The 26,395-nt window shown below is 58.6% G+C and overlaps 1 protein-coding gene across 3 annotated transcripts in view; it reads right to left on the minus strand.

The window, feature by feature from the left end:
• Positions 1-736: 736 nt before the first annotated feature.
• Foxp4 (forkhead box P4) overlaps positions 737-26,395 on the minus strand; it is a 44,351-nt gene continuing 18,692 nt past the window's right edge. For all 3 annotated transcript variants that reach the window (XM_048347791.1, XM_048347794.1, XM_048347795.1), the window contains 15 exons: positions 18,201-18,296; positions 12,449-12,571; positions 11,881-11,967; positions 10,289-10,436; positions 9,951-10,164; positions 9,617-9,721; positions 8,795-8,882; positions 7,652-7,735; positions 7,394-7,562; positions 7,232-7,308; positions 6,867-6,968; positions 2,767-2,888; positions 1,781-1,847; positions 1,313-1,482; positions 737-1,183 (listed from right to left, as the gene is read on the minus strand). In XM_048347791.1, coding sequence (XP_048203748.1) covers positions 1,033-1,183; positions 1,313-1,482; positions 1,781-1,847; positions 2,767-2,888; positions 6,867-6,968; positions 7,232-7,308; positions 7,394-7,562; positions 7,652-7,735; positions 8,795-8,882; positions 9,617-9,721; positions 9,951-10,164; positions 10,289-10,436; positions 11,881-11,967; positions 12,449-12,571; positions 18,201-18,296 — 1,803 coding nt within the window. In that variant the 3' untranslated portion in view covers positions 737-1,032. The remainder of the gene's footprint in view (positions 1,184-1,312; positions 1,483-1,780; positions 1,848-2,766; positions 2,889-6,866; positions 6,969-7,231; positions 7,309-7,393; positions 7,563-7,651; positions 7,736-8,794; positions 8,883-9,616; positions 9,722-9,950; positions 10,165-10,288; positions 10,437-11,880; positions 11,968-12,448; positions 12,572-18,200; positions 18,297-26,395) is intronic.

Genomic DNA, 26,395 nt, shown 5'->3' on the forward strand with positions numbered 1-26,395 from the left:
TTCCCAGGCAGGGCGAGGGCAGAGGGAAGGGAGGGGGGAGCGCCCCCCCCCCCGCCTCTGGCGAGTCCCAGGGTGCTGGGGTGGGACAGAGGAGGGGTGGGGGGAGGGTCTTGCCACCAACAGACACTGTAAACTTTGGTTTAAAACAATAAGTTAAGTGGGGGGACCTGGCCGGGGAGGGGCAGGAGGGGTTCAGTAGGCGACAAAGGAAAAAGCCAACAAAAAGTTTTGGTTTTTGCTTCCGGCATAAGAAAGGTCTTTGGTCATCCATTTTAACTGGGGGTGTGGGGTGGGAAAGGGGGCTGGAGGGGGGCATAAGGACTGCGGTGGGGGGACCCCCAGCCAGTCCTGGGGCGAGGCTGGGGTGCGGCCTGGCTGCCCCCTGTGCCACAGTGACCGGTGACCGTTTCTAGAGTCAGGCTGCACGGGAAACTGGCCCCACCTGCCAAGCCCCCCGGCGGCCAGTGAGGGGCAGGGAGCCTGCCGGGAGCACGGGGCGCCCCCCCCCCCCCCCGCGGCCCAGGGGCTGGTCTGAATGTCCATGCCCCACCCCGGGGCCCAGGGTCGTTAGGGTTACAGAGCAAATCTTCACAGTACAGAAAAGACGGGGGGTGGGGGGTGGGGGGGACGGGGCTGGGGGAGCACAGAGGAGGGGTGGGGGCCTCTGGGCCGGGGGAGGGCGGGGAGTGAGGTGACTCGGCCCCGCCTGCGGGTCTCCATGGCCCCGAGGGGCCTGTCGGGGGCGCTGGTGGGGAGGAGGGCCCTGCTGCTGGTGGTTGGGGGAGGCGGTTTCCAGGGGTAGGGGAAAGTTGGAGAGGGCCGGGCCCTCCGTGTCCTCTACCGGTCCCAGCCCAGGGGTCCCGTGTCCCCGCGTCTGTCGGTCGGGTCGTCTTGGGAGCTGCTGGCTCAGGCCACCGCCGCCCGAGTCCTGGAAGTGCCTTGAGGTCGGAGGGGCTGTCGAGGGGGTGGGTGGGCCTGGGGGCTGGGCAGCTGGGGGGTCTCACCCCCGCCCTGCCCACCTCTCCAGACCCTTTAGGACAGCTCCTCTCCCGGCAGCTCCTCCTCCAGGTCCCTGTCTTCGGGGGGTCCCACGATGCCGGGGGTGGGGGGCACCAAGGACGCCCCGGGCCGCCGCTGCTCCTCCTCCGCCTCGGCGGGCTCCTCCTTCACCTGCACCTGGTGGCTGCGCGGGGGGGTGGTGGTGGAGGGGGCGGCGTGCGTGCGTGGGTGCGGGTCCTCTCGTCCCCTCTGACCCCTGGGAGGTAGGCAGGCAGGGGGAGGACGGGAGGGGGGCTCGGTGCCGGGTGCTCACCTGTACTGTGGAGGGGAGAGGCGGGGAGGGCTGCTGCTGCCGTTGCTGGGCAGAGGCTCCCCGGGGGCGCCGGCGTCGTCCTGGCTGAGGGGCAGGAGGCTGCTGGCCGAGCCGGGGTTCAGCATGCCGGGGCTGCTGAGCAGTGGGAAGCTGCTCTCGGCCAGGGCGGCCTGGGGCGAGGGGGGGGGGGGGGGATCAGCAGCTGGAGGAAGCAGGCACGTGCCCCGCCCCTCCGGCGTGCGCACCCATCTCGGCCTTTGGCGTGTTGGCCCCTCCTAGTGTGAGGCCGGAGCTCTGACCTCCCTGCTTTCCGGGCGCCTGGCCCGGGCACCCTCACCCGGGAGACACCGCGGCTACGCCGGCCGGCCGCAGCCTCGGGGCGCAGCCCGGGCTTCCCGTGGGCCTGGCCTCCAAGAACCCTCTGCAGGGAGGCGGGCTTCAGGTCACACCAGAGAGGGGGGCAGTCACCTGGTAGCTGGCGTTAAGTGCTCCATAACTGAGCCCGGAGATCATGTTCTTCACCAGGGTGGGGCTCCTGGGGAGAGGGGGGGGGGCTTCAGCTCGGGCGCTCCCCAACTCCGGGCGGGGTCGGGCGGGCGCTGCGTGCCCGTCAGCCTGGGAGTCGAGAGCAGGGTCCTCGCTCCTCGGTCCGACCAGGTCCCTCGGGGAGCGCGGGCCCTTCGCGGGGGGCCGTGGCACCTGCTGGCTCTGCGGCCCGCCCCACGCCTCGGCTTCCCAGTCTGTTCACATCCCACACCTGCTGGACTGGTTGCCCCCCCCCCCCCCCCGTGAAGAATGGAGGGCAGGTATGAGAGGTGGGCTCAGGGGACGCAGGCAAGTGTGGGCCCTAGTGGGCAGCAGGCCCTCAGCCACGGCCCGGCTCTGCCTCTGTGGTTCCAGGGTCCTGGGGCTTGGACTCAGGGCCTGAGCACTGTCCCTGGCTTCTTTTTGCTCAAGGCTAGCACTCGGCCACTTGAGCCACAGCGCCACTTCTGGCCGTTTTCTGTATATGTGGTGCTGGGGAATCGAACCCAGGGCTTCATGTATTCGAGGCAAGCGCTCTTGCCACTGGGCCATATCCCCAGCCCCTCAGCTCCTTCTCTTGATCAGAGGAGGTCAGGGCAGCCAGGTGCCGGTGGCCCGCGCCTGTCATCCTAGCTGCTCGGGAGGCCGAGATCCGAGCACCGTGTTCCCAAACCAGCTGGGCAGCAAAGTCTGTGAGGCTCTCATGTCCGAATAACAAGCAAAAAGCCGGAGGCGGAGCTGCGGCTCAAGCTGTAGAGTGCCAGCCTTCAGCGACAATGCCAGGGGAGAGCACTCGGGTCCGCAGTTCAAGTCCCAGTGTGGGCACGGGCGTGCGCGCACACACACACGCACGCGCACGTGCACGTGCACACACACACGAAAAAGCAGGGACAGAAGACACAAGCGGGGAGACATGGGGGGGGCCATACCCAGTCATCTTTGGGGGTCTCCGCTTCTGATACTCGCGTTCATCCACAGTCCACACGGCACCCTTGACGTTCTCCACGCGGACGAAGCACTTGTGCAGGCTGAGGTTGTGGCGCACGGCATTCTGGGAGAGCAGCGGACAGGAGCTCAGAAGCGGCCACCGGGCCCGCTCTCCACTCAGTGCACGCCGGGCCCTCGCGCAGTCCCACCTGCCCAGGCCCCTCCCCTCCCGCCCCGCCACCAGGGGGCCCCACTTTCTCTCCCTGGCAGCCCACTTCACTAACGGGGCCCCCTCTTTCCCTGCCGCACTTCAGAAGATGCTGTTTGCCAACTAAATGACATCTAGGCGGCAGCGATTACTTTCCCTGTCATCGCGGATCAAAGACACGCGTGGCTGTGACTCAGAGCCGCCGATGCTAAGATGGTATCCGGGAGCTGGCATCTCAGAGAGCCCGGGACAGCTCGCGGATCGCAGGCGCGTGCGGCGCTGCCTTCCGAGTCTGACAGGTTGGAAGGAGCTCGTGACCTTCACGGCAATCTCCGACCGTCCCCGCGAGTCAGAGAGCCACGGACGGGAGCTACTGCCTGACGCGCACTTGTAGAACTAAACCACCTGCTAACTGGGAAGGAGCGGGTGAATAGCTACAGGCAGGACGGAGAGAGAGAGGGAGAGGGAGGGGGAGGACAGAAAAAGAAGAGAAGGCAAGAGAAGAGACGGGAGAGAAGCCAGACGGAAGGCGGGGAGAATCTGTCGCCTTGTTCTTCTCCTCTCCTCCCGGCAAGGTAAATTCGGGGATTGAGGTCATCTGGCTTGCAGGTCACTTGGGTGAGGGGACGCTGGCTGGCCGCAGCTCCCCACGGACAGCTCAGACTAGGGCCCTAACCCCCCTCCTGCTCCTGCCCTGCACTCTGTCCTCAGATTTCCCGTCCCCCACCCCAGCCTCCGATGTCACCATCATCGCCATCCCTGCCTTCGTCTCTGTCCTCTGTCCTCTGTCTGTCCACCCCCGCCCCCCCCCAATCCTCATCTCCTCTTTACATTTCTAAACGGGGAAGAAAGCGGGCAGGGCGGGCAGCCGGTGCCCCTGGAGACCCCCTCTCCCTCGCTCCCTTCCAACTCTTGCCACTTGCAACTGGCCCGATTTCATTACCAATTTTAATTTGCCTCTAATTAAATCCTGTGTATTTTTCCGACTCGCTTGCTAATCCACGAGGGAGGCGGCGGCTGGAGTGGAATCTCACGGAGCGATAATTACAAAGGGCCTAATCACGCTGGGCTCCTGCCTCGGAATAAATTTGCCCGCATTACGGGGCTCCGATCCTCCGCTTTGCAAATGAGAATGACCCCAATTTCCGAGGATGGCCTCACCGGGGCTTTTTTCCCTCATTTCGAAGCCTGATTCGTGATGGGAGACTAATTCGTTACGCTAAAACATTAGCGGCAATTTAAGGGGTCTGGCGGGGGCTGCGTAAACAAAAGGACGGGCCCACAACACGGGCCCCGGGAGGGGACACGGGCCGGGCAGATGGCAGCTCCGTCCCCGGACCGGCAGCAGCTGGCCAGGCCCACGCCCACTCCTGTCCCTTCCGCCCACTCTGAAGCAAATGGCACCTTGGCGTGGGGGGAGAGGAAGCCCACAAACACAGGGCAGGGGAGTGGTGGACCGGGGAGGCCAGAGGGAAACTGCAGACAGACAGAGAACACGGCACAAGGAACCCAAGCGAAGTCTGGCTTTAAACACTGAAAAAGACAACAAAAACCCTTGAGCCCAGAGCTGGGGCCGCACCTCTAGAATCGGAGCTCCTCAGGAGGCTAAAGCTGGCCAAATGAACTCAAGGCCCTGAGTTCAAACCAATCATCCATCAATCCACAACTCCCCCTGAAAGTCAACGTGGACCCCAGGCATAGACAAAGCCTAGTCTGCCGTGGAAGGCCTCGGCAGCAGAGCACTGCTTACTGGAAGGCCCCTGGGCAATGACTCCCTCCAGCCTGGCTGGCTGCTCACAGGGGCTCCAGTAGCCGGGGAAGAGATGGAGATGAAGGCAAGAGAGGAGCAGATGTGGGCGGCCTGTCTCCAGCAGAGGTTAAAGATGTCACCAACATCAGCTCTTGATTGCAAGAGGAGACACAGAGAAGACAGAAAGGTACCCCCTCCTAAAGAAGGGGGCTATTGGATGCAAATGCAGCTCTACATGCCACCCCCAAAGAGGGGAAGGATTAACATTAGATCATTACGGGAGTCATTGGTCTGTACAGGACTACCGTGTCTTTTCTTTTCTTTCTTTTTGTTTTGCCAGTCCTGGGGCTTGAACTCAGTGCCTGAGCACTGTCCCTGGCTTCTTTTTGCTCAAGGCTAGCACTCTGCCACTTGAGCCACAGCGCCACTTCTGGCTTTTTCTATTTATGTGGAGCTGAGGAATCGAACCCAGGGCTTTTGCACGCAAGGCAAGCACTCTACCGCTAAGCCACATTCCCAGCCCAGGACTACCATTCCTAAAAGCCTGGTGTCTGATCTCGCCTGAAGGCTGGAGATCCGCCCTGGTGGCCCCAAGAAGGCCAGGCTGGCTCAGAAAGAGGGACAGACTGTGGTTGGTAGGGAATGACATCACTCGTAGCCAATCAGAGCAGCTGCCCCAGCGACCTAGTCTCTCTCCCCAGGCTTTTGGAGCTAGGCATAGGGACCTGGAAGATTGTGGAGCAGAGCCCTTCAGTTGCACACTCCAGGGCAGAGGCGGCTGGGGCCACGCGGACCCCTCCTTGCCCTGGGCACTGTGGGGACGGAGGCTTACAGTAACACTTGTTGAAATGCGCTCCCCCCCAAGCAGGGGAACTGAGCTTAAGTGCAGTTTCCAAACTGGCCAGCAGGGGGACTCGAAAGACAGGGATTCCCAGAAAGGTTTAGAGATGGGGACGCCCTCAGGTGACACTGACACACACACACACACACACACACACACACACACACACACACCCATCTTGGTTAGCACCCCAGCTCCTATCTCTGGTGTCCCATTTTTCGGGGTTCCCCTCTTGCATTCCTCTGGTCTCTCAGGGAAACTCTTAATGACTGAAGGTGTTAAAATGGCTAATTGGATAGAAACAATTATCTCCCTGCCACCGGTGGCAGAGCTGTGGGATGTGTGAGTGGCTGTGTTTGTGTTTCAGCACCAGCCCCCACGCAGGCCTGCACGCCCTGCCAGCCCCCTCCGGATGGACACGTGGACTCAGAGCCAGGCCCTCTCTCTCTCCCGGGGCTGGAGTCTGTGGCCTAGAGCAGAGCCACCTAGAAAAGAGAAGGACTTGTTTCCATCAAGGCGGTAGCAGAATGGGGCGCTGGTAGCTCAGGTCTGTAATCCTTGCTAATCACCAGGAGGCTGAGCTCTGAGGATCATGGTTCAAAGCCAGCCTGGCCAGGAAAAGTCTGTGAGACTCATCGCTAATGAACCACCAAAAAGCTGGAAGTAGAGCTGTGGTTTAAGTGGTACAGTGCTCACCTTGAGCAAAAAACAAACAAACACAAAAAAACACCCAAAACAACCCCAGGACAGCACCCAGGCCCCGAGTTCAAGCTTTAGAACCAGCTCCAAAAAAAGGGGTGGGGGGGGGAGGAGGAAAGTAGTCTAAAGCTGGGTACCAGGGCCATTAAAGACAGGTAGGGCCTGGGAAGGTAGCTCACTCCATTGTAGAATGCCTGCTTCACATGCATAAAGCCTTAGGTTCAATTCATAACACCATACCACACCACACCACACACTCAATTCTCTTCTCCTGCCTGTAATTCCAGCTACTTGCGAGGCTGAGGCCGGATCCTTCTGAGGATCCTCTCTTGAACCCAGGGGATCAAGGCCAGCTTGGGCAACATGAGTTCTTACCTCAAAAAAGAAAGAAAGAAAGAAAGAAAAAAGAGCCGTGGACCACTCCCCAGCTCCTGCTGAGATCGGAGCCAGGCCTTGGTCCTGCTGCTAGACGAGCTATGCATTTTCTTTCTCTGGGAGAGGGTAGTACTAGAGTTTGAACTCAGAACGTCTCACTAGCCCTCTAGTGGCTTGAGCCACACCCCGGCCCCCTGGTGGGCCTCGGGTGCCAGGGCACGAGCCTCACCTTCCAGGTGGCAGTGTTTCTGCGGAAGTAGGCGAACATCCTGGTGAACCAGTTATAGATCTCATTCAGGGTCAGCTGCCTGTCCGGAGTTTCCAGAATGGCCTGTGGGTGAGAAAAGAGCAGAGACCCTGCATCCATTCCTTCCCTTCGGCTTGGGCCCTGACTTCCCAAGGACAGAGAGAAAGACAGGCAGCCTGAGTGCTCATCACAGGAGTGTGCACACGGGCACGAGAGATGCCTGACAGATCTAGTTCGTACGCGCGTGTGAGCAGCAGATCTGCAGGAGGCCAGGCGGAGAGGGCGGGGCCCTCTGGCCCCTCCCGGGGGTCAGGGTTCGGGGGTCAGGGCGCGGCCTCCGAGCTTACCTGGCGGATGAGGGAGGCGTAGGTGAAGGGGGGCCTGACGTCGGCGTTCTTGTAGAACTCGTGATTCTGGGCCAGCTCTGGGGGAGACAGGCAGGGATGATGAGGCCCGGCGTGGGGTGGGGTGGGGGGACGCCCCTCCCCGCTCCCCGAGCTCAGCCTTACCTGAGGAGATGGGAGAGCAGAACTTGTCACTGCTTCTCCTGCGGGCCGGGCCCCCGCTGTGCAGGGAGGCAGAGCCCAGGCCAGGGGGCCGCAGGGGGGTGACAGGGGCAGCAGCCGAGGTTGGGGGGTGCACGAGGCCATCTGGGAATGGGTCTGAAGAGACGGTCACCTTGGGGAATGAGGAGGAGCCGGGGACTGGGTTCAGCTGTGAACGATGTGGGGGGGTTCCGGAGGGGGGAGGGCAGGAGAGTCACTCACGGGCTGGCTGAAGGGCTTGGGCTCCGAGGGCCGCATGTGCAGGTGCGCCATCATGGCCTGTAGCCGCTCACTCTCCTTGGCGAGCTGCGGGGAGGCGGAGGGGCCAGGGTGAGTGCCGGGCCCCACGGCGCAGGAGGACGGGAGGACCCTGGCAGACTTAGTGAGTCACTTGCTCAGGCTCAAGCCTGTCATGGGAGCCGCCCAGGAGGCTGAGATCGGAGGATCGTGCTTTGAGGCCAGCCCAGGGCAGGAAACTCAAGACCCTTCTCCCCAATGAAGTATCCAAAAGCGGAGAAGCAGAGTTGTTGCTCAAGTGATAGAGCACAAGTTTTGAGGAAAACAAAAACAAGAACAAAACCCGAGGGACAGTGCTCAGACCGAGTTTAAGCCCCAGTATAAAAGTAAATCGACCAACAAGGTAATTAATTAATTCGATGGAGCATCCGCTGCGACCCCCTCCTGGGAGGGTTGGCTGTGCCTAGCTGACTGGCTGCTTGCTGGACTGTCCCCATGTCACCTCCTGAGTACTCTGTGCCCTACAGCTTCAACACGTGAGCCAGGGGGCCTAGGTTCCAAGCACAGCAACCACCAGAAAGGCTTCTGTTGCTCTCGGTATATAAAGTGGGATTCACGATCAAGATGTGGCCACCCGAGGCTGCTTCGAGGATCCCTTGGGATATTCAGGTACGTGACATAGTGCAGCACTAAGCAGCTGCCTGGCCTTCCTGTTCATTTTCAACTTACTTTTTTTTTGTGCTGGGCCTTGAATTCAGCAATAACGTTGCTTGGCTTTTCCACTCAAGACTAATAATGCTCTACCACTCGAGCCATAGCTCCACTTGTGGCCTTTGGCTGGTTAATTGGAAATAAGGAATCTTTCGGCTTTGTCTGCCAGGGCTGGCTTCAAATCTCAATCCTCAGACCTCCGCTCCCTTAAGAGCTAGGACTGCGGGCGCGAGCCAGTCCTAGTTGTGCTTGTATAGATATGCCCCCACCTTGGTTCACCCTCGGAATTCCGCTGTCCTCACCCCTCCTCTCGCCAAGGCAATTAGGTAGGACTTAGCACAGGACACTCCCTCGAGACTGTGGAGGCCCCGCCACTGTGCACCTCCCCGCCCCTCCGGCTGCCCCTTGGGGCCACACCTGGATCTCCAGCTGCTGGACCACCTGCATCTGCACGCGGCACTGGGCCGTGCTCCGGTCATCCAACGCATGCTCGGTGTTGAGGTGTCTTGGAGGGGAGGGGAAGAGGCGGGGGGGGGGGGGGGAGAGAATGGGTCTGGGTTCTCCCGCTTCCCCTCCCAACCCATCCTCCAATCCCACTCGCCTTTGGCCTGCAAAGCAGACAGACCAAGAGATACAAAGAGAGGGGTGGGGGAGGGAAAAAAACAACAACAACAACAACAAAAAAAAAAACACAGGGCAAAGGAGGAAGCCTTCTAGTCAGGCTCCTTTGATGTCTTTGCTAAAACTCAGCTACAGAGAGATCTAATTGCAAATGAACTAATTAAGTAAACCTCCGACGAAGCGTGAAAACAATTTGTTTGACCCTGATGCTGCATGGGTCCGGGAGACAGCAGAGTTAATCAGTCAGTGACAGCCTGGCACTGCGGTGGCAGCTGGCCGCCTGCTGCCACCGCCTGTCGGCCTCCCGCCCTGCCTGTCCACAGCCCTCCTTCTCCCGGCTGTGGGGAGGGTGCTGGGTGGAGAAGAGCTCACCCCCCCCCCGCCCCGCCGCCCCAGACTCCCCCTTGTCTGGGTAGGGATGGCAGGCTGCCAGCCGGGGCGGGGGGCAGGGGGGGAGGGACAGAGAGGGAGGGGAGCGCCGGGGAGCTTATGGAGGCCAGAGAAGAACCAGACCCCCCGCAGGGAAGACACAGGCCAGCTGGTGACCGAGGGTCCCTTCGAGGGTCCCAGAAGGGGCGAGCTTGGTGGCGGGCTGCGGAGGGGCCGGGCCACACTTACTTGATGAACTGGCCCAGGTCTTCACACAGGGTCTCGCAGCCTGGCCATTTGCACTCTCCGTGTCCGTAGAGGGGGTGGGAGCCGGGGGTCTCCTCGTGGGAGGAGCTGGGGGGGGCAGGAGGGAGCTGGGCTTAGAGACCCCCATGTCCCCAGTAGCCCTGGGCCTAGCTCTGCGGTGGAGCTTTCTGATGCTCTGGGAGACAGGGCCAACTTCAGGGCCTCTCCCCCTCCCCCCACCCCAGCGCGGCAGCTCTTCCCCAAGAGTCCAGCTGGGGGGGGGGAAGGGGGGGCAGGTGGCCGCCTCCCCGGCCCGCCCCACCCCCACCCACTCTACCTGTCTCTCCGCGATGTGAGCACAGTAGGTTGTCCGTTGGGCAGGGGGTGGTGGGAGAGGGGTGGGGAGACCTTGGGGGGACTGGCGAACGAGGTAGCGGTGGCAGCCGTGCCGGCGAGGTCCAGCCCCTCCTGCCTGACGCTGTCCTCGGCGGGCTGCCCGGGGGCGCCCTCGCCCTTCCACAGCTGGGGCAGATCCGTCGGGCACACGGCTGCTGTGGGTGGGAGAGAGACGGGGAGGCTGGCAGGGCCCAGGCCCGCGCACGGCCCGCCTCCCGCCTCCCGCCGGGCTCAGGGGGCTCAGGGAGGGCTGGGGGGCTGGGGGCGGGGCGGGCTCACCTTGCGGGAGAGTCTGGAGGGGCCCCGAGGCTTGGCTGGGCTGCAGGCTGACCAGCCCCTGCCGCTGCAGGTTGAGCAAGTGCTGCTGCTGTAACTGTTGTATCTGGAGGAGCTGCTGCTGGAAGGCCAGCTGCTTGTTCCCCAGCGCCTGGGAGGGGCCCCGAGGGGGTGGGCAGAGAGGGGCGCCGTTGGCCTCGGCCGTGCCATCTGGCCCCCACGCTGCTGCCACCCCCTCCCAGGGCCTGTCAGCCCCCGGAGCTGCCGTGGTGGCGTCGGCAGCTGCAGCTTCTCTGCTCCCAGCCCAGCTTCCATAGGGCTGCATGCCTCCTCACAGTAAACACACGCATGCACGCATGCACGCACGCGCGCGCGCACAAACACACACAGCCAGACCCAGACGCGCAGCACGAAGCCCTCCTTCCTCCCCCTCCCTCCTCCGCTGCTCCCGAGCTACAGCTGTGCATCTGGGGGGGGGGGGGAGCTCGTCCTATCACCATGATCGATGAGCCCTGTCAGATCTGGGGATCACTTCTGCCTGCAGGGCATCCTTCCCACAGGCCCAGAGCCCCCTCCATGGCGGGGGGGTGGGGAGAGGTTCTCTCCCCACGCTCCCCCAAACCCCAGATCCCATCCTGTCTTGCTTTTTGGACACAGAGACTCAGGTGAATGGGACTTGGCCAGCCTCAGCCAGCTTGGGGGGGGGGGAGAGAGGAAGAACCACATGGCTTCTGCTGCTGTGCTCGGCTGGGCCCCTCCCCCTCCCCCTTTCAGTTCTTTACACACGCTGACAAGCAGGCTGTCAGCGGGTGCTGGAGTCCTGAGAGCCAAGGTGCTCGCTGCCTGCCCGCCTGCCCGCCCACCCTTGGAGGTGGGGGCCCGGCTACTAAAGAAGGAAACAGGAGGCTAAGCCAACAGAGACTGAAGATGCGTAGCATTCGCAAGACTCCAGGGGTGGCTGAGGGGATGGGGCTGTGGATGTTGGTGGTGGCTGGGCGCCGTAGTTCATACCTGCAATTCTAATTACTCAGAAGACTGAGCTTCAAGGGTCACAGTTCCTAGCCAGCCCTGGCAGGAAAGTCGGTAAGACTCTCAACTACCAAAAAACCCGACGTGGAGCTGTGGTTCAAGTGGTGAAGCATTAGCCTCGAGTGAAAAAGCTAAGTTCAAGCATACGGTATGTATGTATACACACACACACACACACACACACACACACACACACACACGAAAGAAGCTTGGGTTTCTGCCCAGGGGCTGGGTCACCAACAGGGGTGGGCCGCGGGATGGCAGGACCCTAGGCAGCTGGACACGAGCATAGAACGCCACTCTCAGATGCGTAACACGCGTGCGCGTGTGCAGAGACCGCTCCAGACAAGGAGAGAAAGGGAAAAAAAAGGTGGCGTGCGAGTAACCTCCACTGTCAGCCCCTCAGCTCCTTCCCTCCAGCGTTTTCCTGGCTTGTCTATTCCCACAGGGCTGACCCCTTCCGACGGCAGCGCGTGTCCAAGCGGGGCCTGGGCTACAGGTGTCGGGGAGGGGAGCTTTGAGGGTCACCCAGGACTCGGGCCTGGAGGCTGCTAACAACTGCTCACCTCTTTGGGCTGCTGCTTCCCAGCCTGCTGCTGGGTGAGGAGCTGTAGGTGGAGCTGCTCTTGCTGCTTCTTGTAATATTCCTGCAGCTGGAGGAACAAGGGGGCGGTGAGCCATAGGGACTGCTGGCTGCAAAGGTTCTGCCCAGAGTCCTGTGGGCAGGGCAGGTTTCAGGGGTTCCAGAGAAAACTTGGCCTGCTAGGGCCTGCGATCCCCAGGAGGGGGAGGGGGATGTAAGTCCTCCGCTCTGACCCCTCCAACTTCTCGGTGGATCTCCTGAGCAGGTGGCAGGGGCAAGGGGCTTCCATGTTCCAGTACTTTGCCTTTCCTGAGCCCGAGAGCTGGACACGGGGCCAGCACACAGGGAGGGGACCTGGCAGGGAGAGCTGCTGAGAGGCAGGTGGGACCTTTGGCCTCCCCCAGCTGCTGTGAAGGAATGCGGACCGATCCAGCCTGGGCAGTCTCTCTGGTTTCCATCACAGCCTGAGCCCTCGAGCAAGCTGGCGGTAGAGAGGGAGGCCAGAGGCCAGACAAGCCGGGGGAAACCCGCTATCCTGTGGCCAAACTCACCTGCTGGAGCATGAGGGCCTGTTGCTGCTGGAGCAGGGCCTGCAGCTGTGGGGGCGACAGGATCTGCTGCATCTGCTGGGGGGTAAGCATCTGCTGCGACATCATGGCCACTGACACGGGCACCTGCAGGATTTCCCCCGTTAGTGCCAGGTGCAGCCTGGGGCCCCACGCAGGGCGGTGGGACGGCTCCAGTGAGATCGTCTGGGTTTGCACACTGGCCCTGACACCTACAGCCACCTACAGTCTCTCTGGACACCTGACTGGGCTGGTGGGGGGAAGAGGGGGGGTAGGCCGTCCTCTGTGCAGGAAAATTAGACCCTTGTGACATCCGGCTAGTGGAAGCCATGCTTCTGAGGGTGAGGGTTTTTCATTCAGCGTGAGGGAGGGGCACACCAGATATTCCCAGCTCTGCTCAGTCTGTCCTGAGACACACACACCCCCAGGCAAGGTGGGCAAACCACAGGAAGCTTTTTACAAGTGGCCCAGCTAGTGCCGGGGTGCCGGTGTCCCACGCCTATAATCCTAGCTATTCGGCAGGCTGAGATCTGAGGATCACAGTTCAAAGCCAACTGGGGCAGCCAGGTCTTTTCTGTTTCATTCAGTAGGTGAAATGCTGGAAGGAGAGGTGTGGTTCAGGTGGTAGAATGCTAGCCTTGAGTTGAAAGAAAAAAAAAAAAAGCAGCCAAGCTAGACCACAAGGCCCTGTGTTCAAGCCCTGGTACCAACATTTGGCGAAGCGTGCAAGGAAACGTTCACAGAGGGAGGGGTGAGCGGCGGCGGGGGAGAGGGAGGTGTCCTCATCCAGCCACAGAGCACAGGCTGGCTCCCAGAGGGCGCACGGGGGACACGGAAGGGAGACCAGCTTTACACCTCCTGGCCTGGGGTCCAACACAGGCGAGAGGCTCCCGGGAAAGCAGGAGCTTCACCCTGCGCCCCTCAGGCTCGCAGTCACCACCAGAATGGTCTAATCAGCCACACTGTCCTCGCTCCTCGTTGCACAGAACAGGTGTTCTGACGGGGGGGGGGGGCTACCTGCCACCCCATCATCACTGCAGGAACTCTACATGCCCACGACGCTAACCTCTCACCCCTAAACCTGGCACACACTGGGTGCTCTTCACTAAGTATGTGCTCCCTAAACGGAAAGGCCTTCCCCTCCCGGATGGGAGCACAGCTTCTCTGCAGGTGCTGGGGTGGGAAGGAGGGGTCTGGGGACAGCCCAGTCAGGAAGTCCTGCAGGAACTTGTCTTCGACCCTTCCCAGAGCCCCAGCCCTACCTGGCGGCTGGGGGAGGAGTTGGCTCCCTTCCCAATCCCTGAAGGGGCATCCTGTAAACCACAGCAGAGGAAATCTCCAGGCAGCCTCTGAGCAAACAGGGGACTCAGGCACACCGGGGAAGTCCCACTGCTGGCCCCCCTGCCGAACCGGTGGCCGGGCACCTCTCCTGAGCTTTTCCCCAGGTCTCTGAGAGGTGTGGCCACTAGCTTTTAGCCACAGGAATACCATGTGATAGAAAGGAAGGCTCCTGCCAGGGACCCGTAAGCAGGGAGGGGAGGTGAGTCAGGTTGGAGAGCTCTTCCGGGTTTGTTCCTTACAGCCCCTTTCTACCCAGGAGCAAACCAGAGAGGACACACATGTGCTTAGAAGTGGCGGGGCTGGGACTTAAGTCCAGGTCTGCGAAGCCTATGGCTCTAGGTTATTTCCAGTCTACACTACTTCTCAACCACAGACCCAGAGGTAAAGCATATCGAGGTGATTTTCAAAAGTTGCAACCATACACTGTGTCAAACTTAACTTACAAACTCATTTTCCCCTTTCTCAGAGCGAGCAGCTAAGAATACCTTCCAGTGTCTTGCCAAGTGTTTCCTATCTTCGAATATGAACGTTATCAGAAGGACAGTTCCTTGTGCCGCGGCGTTTGGTTCATTTGATAATGAAATGTGTCACCTTGTTAGGTAAGATGGAGCTAGTGCAGTGGCTCATGCCTATAATCCCAGGTGCTGGGGAGGCAGAGATCAGGAGGCTCACGGGAGGATGACTATGCTCGCAGGAGCTTGTCCTGGGTAGGGACAAGTTAGGTTCCCATGGGACCAAGCCCAGACAAAAAGGCAAGTCTGGAAATGGGTAAACCAGCCCAGTGGAGAGGAAAGGGGGTGGCGGTGTTGCAATTGCCTTCTTTGTACCGTCATTCCCGAACGATTCTGAAGTTCTCCCGTCCAGAGACGACTGGATGGAAGGGCTGCCTGTCCCTAGGCAGGAAGCGTCCAACACAAGGCCTGTCCTTCCCTGCCTTCTCCGCTCAGGGTGGCTGCGGTGGCGAGTGCCAAGCCCTGGCTTCCGGAGTCAGGCTCCTTGAAGCCACCACGCCTCACCTTGCCCACCTTCTGGTGGCAGACGAGGATGCGGAGCACCGAGCAGGTGCGGGGCACGCGGCTCACCCTGTGAGGTGGTGCCGTGATCACTACCACTTCATGAATGACCGCTGGCTCAATAACCCGTTCTGTGCCCAGAGGGACGGCAGAAGCGGCGGGGGGGGGGGGGGGGGGGAGGGAAGGGTGCCGCACAGCCGGGGTTGCTCAGGCCCAAAGTGCCAGGCCACTCGCTCCTAGGGCAGAGAGAACTGAAGTAGAAATGACAGGCAGGATGGACAGACAGCCCAGGGCAGCTCCCCAGGCACTGGGACGGTGAGTCACCGGCAGCGGCACACACACACACAAGGCCTGGCCTGCTCCGGGGCTTTCCACCTGAGAGGCACAGAAATAGAAGGCCTCAGACGGCCTCCCTGGCTCAGGGGCTCCTGCTAGGCCGGCTGCAGAGGCCCCTAGGAGAGCCGGATGGGCTTCTCAGGTGTGCTGGCCTGCAGGGGGCCTGATGGGACCGAGAAGTGTCAGGGCGTGGCTGGGTACAGGCACCCACCACTGTGCCCCCTGGGGCTCTGAGAACCAAGTCCCTGTGGACTCACCAGGCTGGGACATGTCAGCACAGGCACCTGCCAGCTGGTAAGCTCAGCGGGGGCCCCAGGAGGCCCCATCTGGAGAGCAGCCAGGAGCTTCCCTGGCTGGGGGAACTGGGTTGAAAGCCGGCAGCTGATCCAGCCCCCTAGCAACTCTGCTCAGGCCCCAGCTCCTCTACCTACCATAATCACAGGGTGCTAGAGGGGACGGGGACAGTATCTGACAGAGGAAGTTCATTGGGGAGTGCAGGTCAGGGTGGAAGCAATTTGGTGCCAGAATGGAGGACTCAAACATAACTTCGTAAGTCTGGGGTCCCTGGGCAAGTGGGGAGCAGTATGGCAAGATCAGGATGGAGGACGGTTTGGGTTGACTCCCTTGCAAATGACCAGAATGAAAATCTCAGACTGGCCAGGCACCAGTGGCTCACACCTGTCATCCTAGCCACTCAGGAAGCTGAGATCTGAGGATCAAGGTTTGAAGCCAGACAAGGCAGGGGCGTTGGTGAGGCTCTCGCTAACTACCAAAAAAAGCCTGAAGTGAGCCAGGTGCCAGCGGCTCGTGCCTATAGTCCTACCTACCAGGAAGTTGAGATCTGAGAATCAGGGTTCAGAGCCAAGCAGGGCAGGAAAGTCTGTGAGACTCTTATCTCCAATTAACCACCAGGAAATCGGAGGCTGTGCTCTTCCACAAAGTGGTAGAGGGCTAGCCTTGAGCAAAAGAGCTCAGGGACAGCGCCCAAGCCCTGAGGCCCATGACCCGGGGCGGTGGGGGTGGGGGTGGCGGGGCTAAAGTGGAGCTATGGCTAGCCTTGAGCAAAAAAATCTCTGGGACACTGCCCAGGCCTTAATTCAAGGGAAAATGGAAAGGAAGTGGAAGGGAGGAAGGGAGGGAAGGAGGAAAAGCAGGGAAGGAGGGAGGGAACCAGTTCTCAGACTGATTGATTCAGGGTAGTTATAGCAAGAAAGCAGTAGGACATTAAAAAACAAGCAACAACAATAACAAAAAGCTTCCAGAAATGCCATGTAGCTGGTCTCCTCCCCAGAACTCCCAGCTACCTGTACCCCTTTCTGTGATTGGCTTTCTCTCTACCTAGGGTTCAGGCCTGACCATACCAGGCAATCTCCCCACGCTGGAGCTGGAGCCTTAATATGGTTTGGAAGGCCACCTGAAGCTGCCCCCCCCACCCCCTGACGAGTGGAGAAGGCTGGGGAAGTGAGGGGCAGGCCATGCTGTTAGGGAGCAGAGGGGCCCGGGTGGAGCCCTAGGAAAGACACCACCAACCTCCTAACAGAAAGCAAGCACTTTTACTCAGGTGAGAAGCCCAGCCCTGTCTTCCTTGCCCGAAGCCCACGGGAAAGCTCTGTTTCTAGGGCTCCCAGCTCCAGGGAACCTGGGTCGCTGTGGGTGCAAGACAGAGGCAGAAGTGGTGGGGCTGTTGAGTGTGAGTTCTAGAGCAAGGTGTCTGGATTCACTCTAGGGTCTGTCCTCACTGAAGGGAGTGACTGACTTTGGACAGCATAACCTCCGGGCCTCACCGTCTTCATCTGCAGGATGGCGGAATGATAGCACCTCTCCCACGGGTGGGGAGGGCAAATGGCACGGTGCGTTAAGAGCTCGGGGCCCATCTCTAGGAGAACAGTCCATACACGTCAGCCGTGGGTATAAAAAGAAATGCTTGGCAAGGTCTGCTGAATGAACTGATGACTGTGGGGAAAGCGGGAGTGTCTCTCCTCCAAGCAAACCCAGTCCTGACATCTGAGTGTGTGAGGACACGGTGCAGGCTCCCCTCCTCTCCGCACCCCTGCCCAGCCGCACCCCTCTTCCCCAGCCATGGAGATCGCTTACATACTGTGCCTTGGACACCTCGAACTTTCCCAAGCTCTTTCTGAATATACATTCAATTTAAAAAAATGAAACAGATATTTGAACAGATACTTGGTCGAAGCCCTGGAATTTTCCCCAGGAGTGGGCTCTTTTTTGGGGGTGGGGGGGTTGGAGATCCTATATTTGCCTTCCCTTCCTCACATCCCCTGCTCTCCTCTGGCCCCCTTCAGCCCCCAGAAGGCTCAGGATCAGCTCAGTACAGTGCTCTCTCTTCCTCCCTTAGATAAACTTCCTTTCAAAGCCTGGTTTAATCCTCTCCCCAGTCCCCGGCCGTCCCTGCTGCTGGGGGGGGAGGGGGCTCCTCTGCTGGGCAGAGGGGGAGGGGAATGGCTGCCCTAGTAGTGACCCAACCAGACTCAGACTTCAATTCTCCCAAGTTCTTTGTGTCACAAAAGGTAAACAGAAGGCCTGGCTTCCCCTCCTCCCTCCCTCCTCCCCCCCCCACCGGCCAGATGGGCCAGCAGGCTGGGGGGAAGGGAGAAGGGGGAAAAAAGGGCAGATTGTACAAAGGAAAACAAGAGAGATGGAGAGAGACAGCAGAGACGGGAAACGAGGAGAGACTGGGAGAGTCGGTGGTTGAGAGATGGGGGGGGGAAGGGGAGGCTGCCAAGAGAGGGGCGGAGACTCCGGGACAGACGGACGCACGGTGACAGGGCAGAGTGCCCCCCCCCCCCCGCCCTGGGACAGACCCCCAGGTGGAGAGGCCGGGTGGAGAGGCCCAGCAAAGGAGGTCCAGAGACAGTGACTACAAAGACAAAGGAGGCAGCAGTGACCAAGGCCTGAAGTGGACGCGTCTCCACCCACACGCCTGCAGTGACAAGACTTCTTCCTGGGCAAAGTTGCCCACTCTGTGCCCGCCCGCGCCCCCCCCCCCCCAGCCTCAGCCAGCATGGCGGCAGGCACACCCTCCTCACCTGCAGGGCAGAGGCTGGCTGCTTGCTGTCATTGTTCCCGGGGGAGCTCAGGCTGGAGGCCTGCTGTAGCAGGAACTGGCGGGCCACCTGGAGAGCCTGCAAGACAGGGGCTGCGTCAGCGGGGGACCCAGCACCCGGGGAAAGCAGAGGGCAGCAGAAGGCCCAGGGGCCGGGTCTGTGGAAGTCACAGCCCCCGGGGACTCACTCACCCCGAGGGTTCAATGAGGGCAATGAGTGCAAAGTGGATGATCAAACAAACAAGATCTAGGGCAGCCGGGGCTCACACCTGTAATCCCAGCTACTCAGGAAGCTGAGCTCTGAAGACGGCAGTTCAACACCAGTGCCTGAACAGTAAAGGCCAAGCGGCAAAGTCCCTAAAACTCGTTTATCTCCAACGAGCTACCAAAAGGCCGGAAGTGGAGCTATGGCTCAAGTGGCAGAGCGCCAGCCTTGGGGTGATAGAAGCCAAGGGGCAGGTGCCCAGGATATAGCATGGAGAGGTGTAGGGGCCGGATATCAGGGGGCAACAGCCTTACAGCTGGCCAGCCCTGCTGACTCAAAGGGGACACTGGTCAGGATGGGAAGATGGCCATCCCTGGTGGGGTGGAGAAGCGGCGGTGGCGGCAGGGTGGGGGGGGGTGCTTAGAGGGGAAATTGGGGGAGAGCCCAGCTCCATCTCTGGGGCAGAGGAAAGTAGCCAGGGGAGCTAAATTCACCCTCACCGACTCTTTTACGTTGTGGTCCCCTGGAGCATGAAATTACAAGATTTACAGGGGGAAAAAAATGACAGGGCCTTGCAGTCTCATTCCTCCCTGTGACAGGCCTTCCCCTCCAGACCTACCCCCCACCGAAGGTCCCTTCCCCCTCCTCCCACCTTGCCCAGGGTCCCCCCCCCCCCCCGCCCTCCTTAAACCAGATACGAGAGCCCCAGGGGCTCAGGTGCTGGGGCAGAGGACTACGGAGACCGTGACAGTGGTGGGCAGGGGAGCCCCACGCCAGGCCCAGGAACGCTTTCCTCTGCTGGGGCGGTGAGGTCTGAACGGCCTCCTGGAGGAAGGAAGGGGCTCTGGGAGTTCTGAAGAGCCCAATCACCCAAGTGGAGAAGTCGGGAGAAGGGTGCGTTTGCAGTGACAGCAAGCCAGAGCTGAAGGGAGAGGGGGTGGACGGTGGGATTTGAAACGACAGCCAGGGCAGGCACAAAGTTGAGCTGCACTGGGTTGTAGTAGGAAAAGGCTAGAAAAGCCTACAGAGGCCCCTGGAAAATTGGGGAATCTTCACCTCCAAGGCCCTTCCGTCTCTCCTTCTTTCCTTCATTCACTCACGGCCAACTCATCACCTCAAGGCCTGGTCTGGAGGGAGATGGGAAGCTGACCTTGGACATCAGCGTCCTGACCTGTAATGTACTTACAGCCTGGCCTGGACCCAGTGTGAGACCCAGAACCACCCAACACCTAAAGACCACCCTGCTGTGCCAACCCACAGGAGCTTGGGGTCTGAATGCCTCTGCTCAGATGGCCCAGGGCTACAGATGCTGCTTCCCGCCCCACTCTCCGCCTGCCTCCAGTGTTGCCACCCATTCCCAGCCTGGGAAAGCTTGCAGAAACAGAGGGAACGCTCGGGGGAGGGGAGGAGTGGAGGGAGGATGAGGAGAGCGTGGAAACCTGGAAGCCACTGGCCCTTACGCTTCCTTTTCTTTCTCCCATGTTGTGGACTGAAAACCATATCCTGTGCTGTGGTTTGAGGACAAGGCGGAGTTTTCCTTTAGGGGTGGGGGTACAGTACTGTCGATTTCAGAGCCCAGGTCATCGTGGCTCCCTGACCATGGGTGGCCTCAGGTAAGTCATCTCAGCCTGTTGAGCCTCAGGTGTGAGTGTGTGTGCTAGGACTGAGGCTTGAACTCAGGGCTTCAGCACTTGATCGCTTAGGGATGGTGCTCTACCATGTGAGCCACGGTTCTACTTCCGGCTTTTTGCTGGTTAGTCAGAGTGGCCTGGCTTTGAGCTACAATCCTCTCAGAGCCACTGGCGCTGGGTTTGAGCTTCAGATTTTTCCTTTGTAATGCTGGAGCAAGCCCACCCTTCCTTCAGAGGGCATCCCTACAAGGCACAACGTGTACCACACAGAGCCTTCACACACAGCACCTACCGACCTGCAGGACCTGGCCCCGTGACACCACTTTAACTATTATCACTCTGTCTCGAGCCAGAAGACCCTGCTAACGCAACCCTTTTCCAGCCCATGCCTCCCAGTCTCCTTAATGGAGCTGAACTCCCTTCCCCCACCCCATTCAGAAGTCATTAGCAGGATCTCCACAATTAGGAACAAATGGCTTATGACGGATGGCATCCAGGACCCAGCAAGCCAGCTAGGACACTGGGGCGGAGGGGCGCAGAGCTGCAGCAGTGAGGGAGATGGGTAGGGGGAGAGGCCACACCCCACATTTCTGCTGGAGGAGGAATTAGGGGCTGTGGGCATCAACCAACGAAGTGTGCTGCCAGGCTGTTTCATTTGGATCAGCCAAAACAAACCACATTCCAATTTTTTTGTGTGCACGTGGGTGTCTCTCTTGGGAATTTTGACTGAAGCAGGATCCAGTTTCATCTACACTGTCCTGAGAATTAATTTGCACTGGGGTTTGACCAGGAGGATTAGGGGTGTCACGGGGTACTGGCTCCCTCACCCATCTCAAACCTGGGAAGTATTCCCAGGAGAGCCTGTCACCTTACTCCAGGGCCCAGGGTCACTTACTATTCATGGGCCAATAATCCGAGGAGTGGCCAGGGAGGACCAGGTACTTTTCCTGCCTTCCCAGCGGTGAAGGGCTTACATTCTACTCAGCAGACGCACAACACTAAGACCCAGCAAACCCACATTCTGTGTAAGCCGTATGTACAGGATGGGCCACCGAGGGTATGGGCCAGGAAAGGCCTCTCTGAGGCAAGAAGAGCCTTTTTCCCAAGGGGGACAATTCAAAGTGGGGGAAACGGATGGTACAAAGGCCTCAAGGTGGGAAAAAGGAAGAGGTGCGTCATAAACTCAAAGGACAGCCAACTGAAGTGACACACGCCTGTCACCCTAGGCCTCAGTAGTGGACACAGGCAGATGGGGAGTTTGAGGCCATCCTGGATTATATAGCAAGAACCTATCAGAAAAACAAAACAAAATAAAACAGACACTAATGCTTACTCCTATAATCCTAGATACTCAGGAGTCTGCCATCTGAGGACTGAAGTTCGAAGCCAACCCAGGCAGGAAAGGAAACTCCAGTTAACTACTAGAAACCCTGAAGTGGAATTGTGGCTCACAATGGTAGAGCACTAGCCCTGAGCAAAAAGAGCTCAGGGACAGCACCCAGGTCCTGAGTTCAAGTCCCAGAACTGACCACACACACACAAAAAGGACAAATGATAAAGGTCAGTGTAGTAAAAGAGAGCAGCCCTAGAGGTATGCAGGTATTACATCAAATAAGAACATAGAAAGAAGGGGGAGGGGGAGGAGGGAATGAGGGACGAGGTAACAAACAGTACAAGAAATGTATCCAATGCCTAACATATGAAACTGTAACCTCTCTGTACATCAGTTTGATAATAAAAAATTAAAAAAAAAACATAGAAAGATAGAGTTTCACTACATAGACCAGGCGGGTCTTGAACTTGCAATCCTGACTCAGCCTCTTAAGTCCTGGGATTATATGCAGTACAATGATTTATTGCATTCTATATCACGGGGTGGGGGTGGGGGAAGTCACTGGAAGACTTTGAAGAGAAAGTGATTAATTAATCTTTAAAGGTGGATACCTAATTCCCTGCTAGAAAACAGCAGGTGTCTAATAACTATTCCTTTACTTGAACTAAACACCCGTCCCTCAAAACTGAACTCCTCAGGGAGCAGAGGGTGGGAGGGGGGGGAGGGAATACAGGAAGATGGGACCAGAGGTCAGAGGTCAGGGACCAGGACCACGGCGGGCACTGACCTAGAGGAACACAAGTTCTTGACCAGCTAGACTTTGTCCTCTAGCTAAGGCACATGAAGAAAAAAGAAAGGAAAATCACACAAGAGACTACAGGCGAGAGATCATGAAACTCGGAAGTGATTCTATATTCCCCCCACCTTCGATTTTTTTTTTTTTTTGAAAAAGCTTTTTGGAAAAGGCAGTAAAATTTTTTTTTTTTAACACCAACCTCATAAAAATGACACGGGCACATTCTCAAATTAGAGCTATTAAAATGAAAGCCGGCGACGCACGGCGCAGACGCGGGCAGTCCGCGTGGGCACACAGGAGCGGTCTCTGGACCCTCCTCCATCCCTGAGCACTGTCCCCAGGAAGCAGGTCCCGGGACAAGGAGCCTGACCACTGGCTGGGCCTCCTCTCTCCCCGGGGATGGGCTTCACACCTCGGTGACCGCCTCGGGACTCCCAGCCAGCACCTCGGCCAGCTTGACAGGGCTGGGGTTCGGTGCCTGGAAGGGATAGCATCATCTGAGGGGTGACAGTGGCCGTCCTCCCTCTTGAATTCTGCCAGAGCAGGCCTGGGAGCCAATCCTCCCCGACCCCAGCCACCTCTGCAGGGTGTTGGTGAGTGGTGTGGTCTTTAGTAGGGTGCATGCAGGTTCTTTCCCATGCCCCCACCCCCAGAAGAAAAAGCAGCTCCCTCTAGAAAGTTGGGGTGCAGCCCTCCCCACTTCAACCCTCATCCCAAGTCCTTCTTCTCAGAAGATAAGGCCACCTGCCTTCTCCAGATTCTCCCTTAAGCCCCAAAGTTCTAGAATTCACCATGAAAAGGAGACTGGGGTGGAGAGGGGAATCAGCCTTCCATGCTAGGCTTCTTGTCGGGAGCCCTACTGAGGAAACTGAGGTCTAGACAGATGTGTGCCCCCGACTCCCTAGGCCTGGGCCGATTATCCTCTCTCCCTGGTCTTGAACTTGGGATCTGCTGCGTGTTTTCTCCAAGCTTATTTGCTCACTTAAGGTCAGTACTCCACTACTTGAGCCACAGCTTCATTTCCAGCTTTTTACTGGTTACTTGGAGTCTCAGGGACTTTCCTGCCTGGGCTGGCTTCATATCATGACCCTCAGATCTCAGACTCCTAAGTAGCTACGATTAAAGACCAGGGAATTCTTCCAGCGGCTTTTAATGTAGTCATGTATGAGGGGGACAAAGAAGGAGTGGCTACAGCCCTCCCCCCCTCCCTCTGGCCTGCCCTCCTCCACCCATTTCCAAGCACAAGTGCTGGCTTCTAAGACGTCCCAGCAGCTGGTGTGGACTTGAAAGGAGGTGAAGTGATCAAGGCCCTACCTCTCCCTCCACCCCAGGAGGGAGGGGCCTGGTGTCCAGATGGACCAGGAGGAGCCAGGAGTGTAGGAGCAGAGATAAAAGGGCAAAGCTTGGGCATGTCCTGAAGCTGGGAGTCCAGAAGCTGGCAGATAACTGTTGACCATGGAGGGGCGGGGGATTTCCCTCTGGAACCTTCCTTCCCACCACCGGATCCCCCTAGTCTGGACGGAGGAGGGCCAAGTGAAGGAGAAAAGTCTTTCTTCTTTTCCCCTCCCCCACTTGACACCCCCCCCTATTTCTTTGGAGGGGGTGAGTTAAAAGCCCATTAATGTGCAGAACCCCTCCCTTCCAAAACCCTTTTGAATCCCCTCACAGGATGTGGACGGGGTGGGATTTGGCCTGGTTGCCATGGCAACTTCAGTGGGAGTTTCCAGACACTAGGCAACTCTGCGGTGACCCTCCCTGACCTGTCACCCCTGCAACCCACCGACAATGGGAATTGGAACTCCAGAGGCCCAGGATGCCTTTCAGTAGCCGCCAGCCGCTCTGCCGGCCCCCATCCTGGGCTCAGCTCCCCCTCCTCCAGCTTGGGTCTTTTAAAACCTTTCCAGACCCCTCCACTTCCAAAAACCCGGCAGACACTTTTCCTCGCCCTCCTTGTCCTCCATTAGCAAGCCCAAAGGGTATTTCTAGGGTCCTCGGGCACTCCATACACGTGGGGAACATTTTCGCATAGGTGACACCAGATGAAGATAAAACCAAAAGCGGTGCGTTGGCACTCAGGATTGTTACTCAGAAGGCTGAGATCTGAGGATCATGGTTTGAAGCCAGCCCAGGCAGGAAAGTCTGTGAGACTCTTATTTCCAAATGAACCACCAAAAAGCCCTAAGTGGAGCTGAGGCTCAAGTGGCAGAATGCTAGCCCTGAGCTTTAGAAAAAACGAAGGGACAGAGTCCAGGACCTGAGCTTAAGCCCTAGCACCCGTGTGTACACACACACACACACACACACACACACACACACACACACACACACACACGCCACTTTCTAAGAAAACAGCAGTGGTGTGGGGCAAGAGGGCAGAAGAGGGCCAGCTGGGTAGGAGACAGTTGCCTTGGAGAGAGAGGACATGGAGACACCCAGTGTCACCGGGACAGCAGCAGAGGGCTGCAAGTCCAGCTGGCCCCCTCGGCGCGTGGCCAAGTCCAGAATCAGCACCCACCTGCTGAGGGACCGAGTCCTCTGAGGCCCACAACTCCCACCAACCTCTCATCGCATGGCAGGGTCTCCCCCAGCATCAGACTGCACACTTGGAGAAAGCCCCAGGAACAGGCTGGGGGCTCCATTCCCCAGTGAATGGTCACTTATCAGTCAGGGTGCTGGGAACACTGCAGTAGAGCAGCCAGCCAGGGACCCGCTCTGGGCCTAGCTAGACCTGGCCGGGCTGCTGAGCTGGGGTCACCTCCAGCCTGGTCATCCACCAGCCTGACTTTTGACTTGCCCTGTCCCTGTATCCTCTTGGTGAAGGCCAAGACTGCTTTTTCCAGGGTTTGTTTACCTGGAACAGACCAACAGAAATGAAAGGAGAAAGGGCTTGGAGACCCCCAGGGAGGCCTGAGAAGGATAGGACCAAAGTGCTGGGTCCACGGCTTCTAACTCTCCATCACCTTAGGAGGACAGGTACTCTGCCATGGCACCTGGCTTTTTGGTTTTGATTTGGGGCGGGGGGTGGGGCAGTCCTGGGCCTTGGACTCAGGGCCTGAGCACTGTCTCTGGCTTCTTTTTGCTCAAGGATAGCACTCTGCCACTTGAGCCACAGCGCCACTTCTGGCCGTTTTCTATATATGTGGTGCTGGGGAATCGAACCCAGGGCTTCATGTGTGCGAGGCAAGCGCTCTTGCCCCTAGGCCATATTGCCAGCCTGGTTTTGATTTTTTGATTGTTGTTGTTTTGTCAGTCACGGGGCTTAAACTCAGGACTTGGGTGCTGTCTGTCCCTGAGCATTTTCACTCAAGGCCAGCACACTACCACTTTGCGCCACAGCTCCACTTCTGGCTTTTTCATGGTTAATTGGAGATAAGAATCCCACAGACTTTCCTGCCCAGGCTGGCTTTGAATGGTGATCCTCAGATCTCAGCCTCCCAAGTAGCTAGGATTACAGGCGTGAGCCACTGGCGCCCGGCTTTAAAAAAAATATTTACTTGTAAAAGGAAGAGGCTGGAGGAAGAAGTCTCTTTTATATTTTATTTTTGCAGTACCTGGGATTGAATTCTGAGCCTGGTGTTTGCTAAGAAAGTGCTCTACTAAATGAGCTACACACCCAGGCCAAAGGGTTTAATGGGGGGGGGGGGGGATGTGTGGGTGTATATGGGCACATGCACATGCACACACACACACACGCATGTTTGTGCTAATACTGAGGCTTAAACCTGGTCCCTCAGCCTTTTGCTCAAGCCTGGCACTTTACCATATGAGCCATATCTCTACTTCTGCCTTTTGGGGGAGGGAATTAGAGATAAGATTCCTATGGACTTTTCTTGCCCACACTGGCTGTAAACCTCAGCGCTGAAATCTCAGCCTCCTGAGAAGCTAGGATAAGACTGGTGCTTGACATAGGGTTGCTTTCTTTTCTGTTTGAAGAAAACTTTCAAGCACCAACTCACATCTATATAGCACCAACTCCATATGAGAACCTCTGGGTCAGTCCAGGTCCTGTAGGGCACAGTGCCCTGTGGGTGAAGCCCCGGGGTCTAGCCTTTACACCACCTGAACCAATCGGTGTCGATGGCTGAACTTGGCTGAACTTGGACGTAACGATATTCACCAGGCCTCCACTGAGATGGCGAGGCTATTTAATGAACACGAAAGGGGTCTTCTAAGGGCTTCCTGGTTGGGGCTGAAATAAAAAAGGAACCAGGCT

This window comes from Perognathus longimembris, chromosome 6 (assembly GCF_023159225.1).
Source record: "Perognathus longimembris pacificus isolate PPM17 chromosome 6, ASM2315922v1, whole genome shotgun sequence".
NCBI lineage: Eukaryota > Metazoa > Chordata > Mammalia > Rodentia > Heteromyidae > Perognathus > Perognathus longimembris.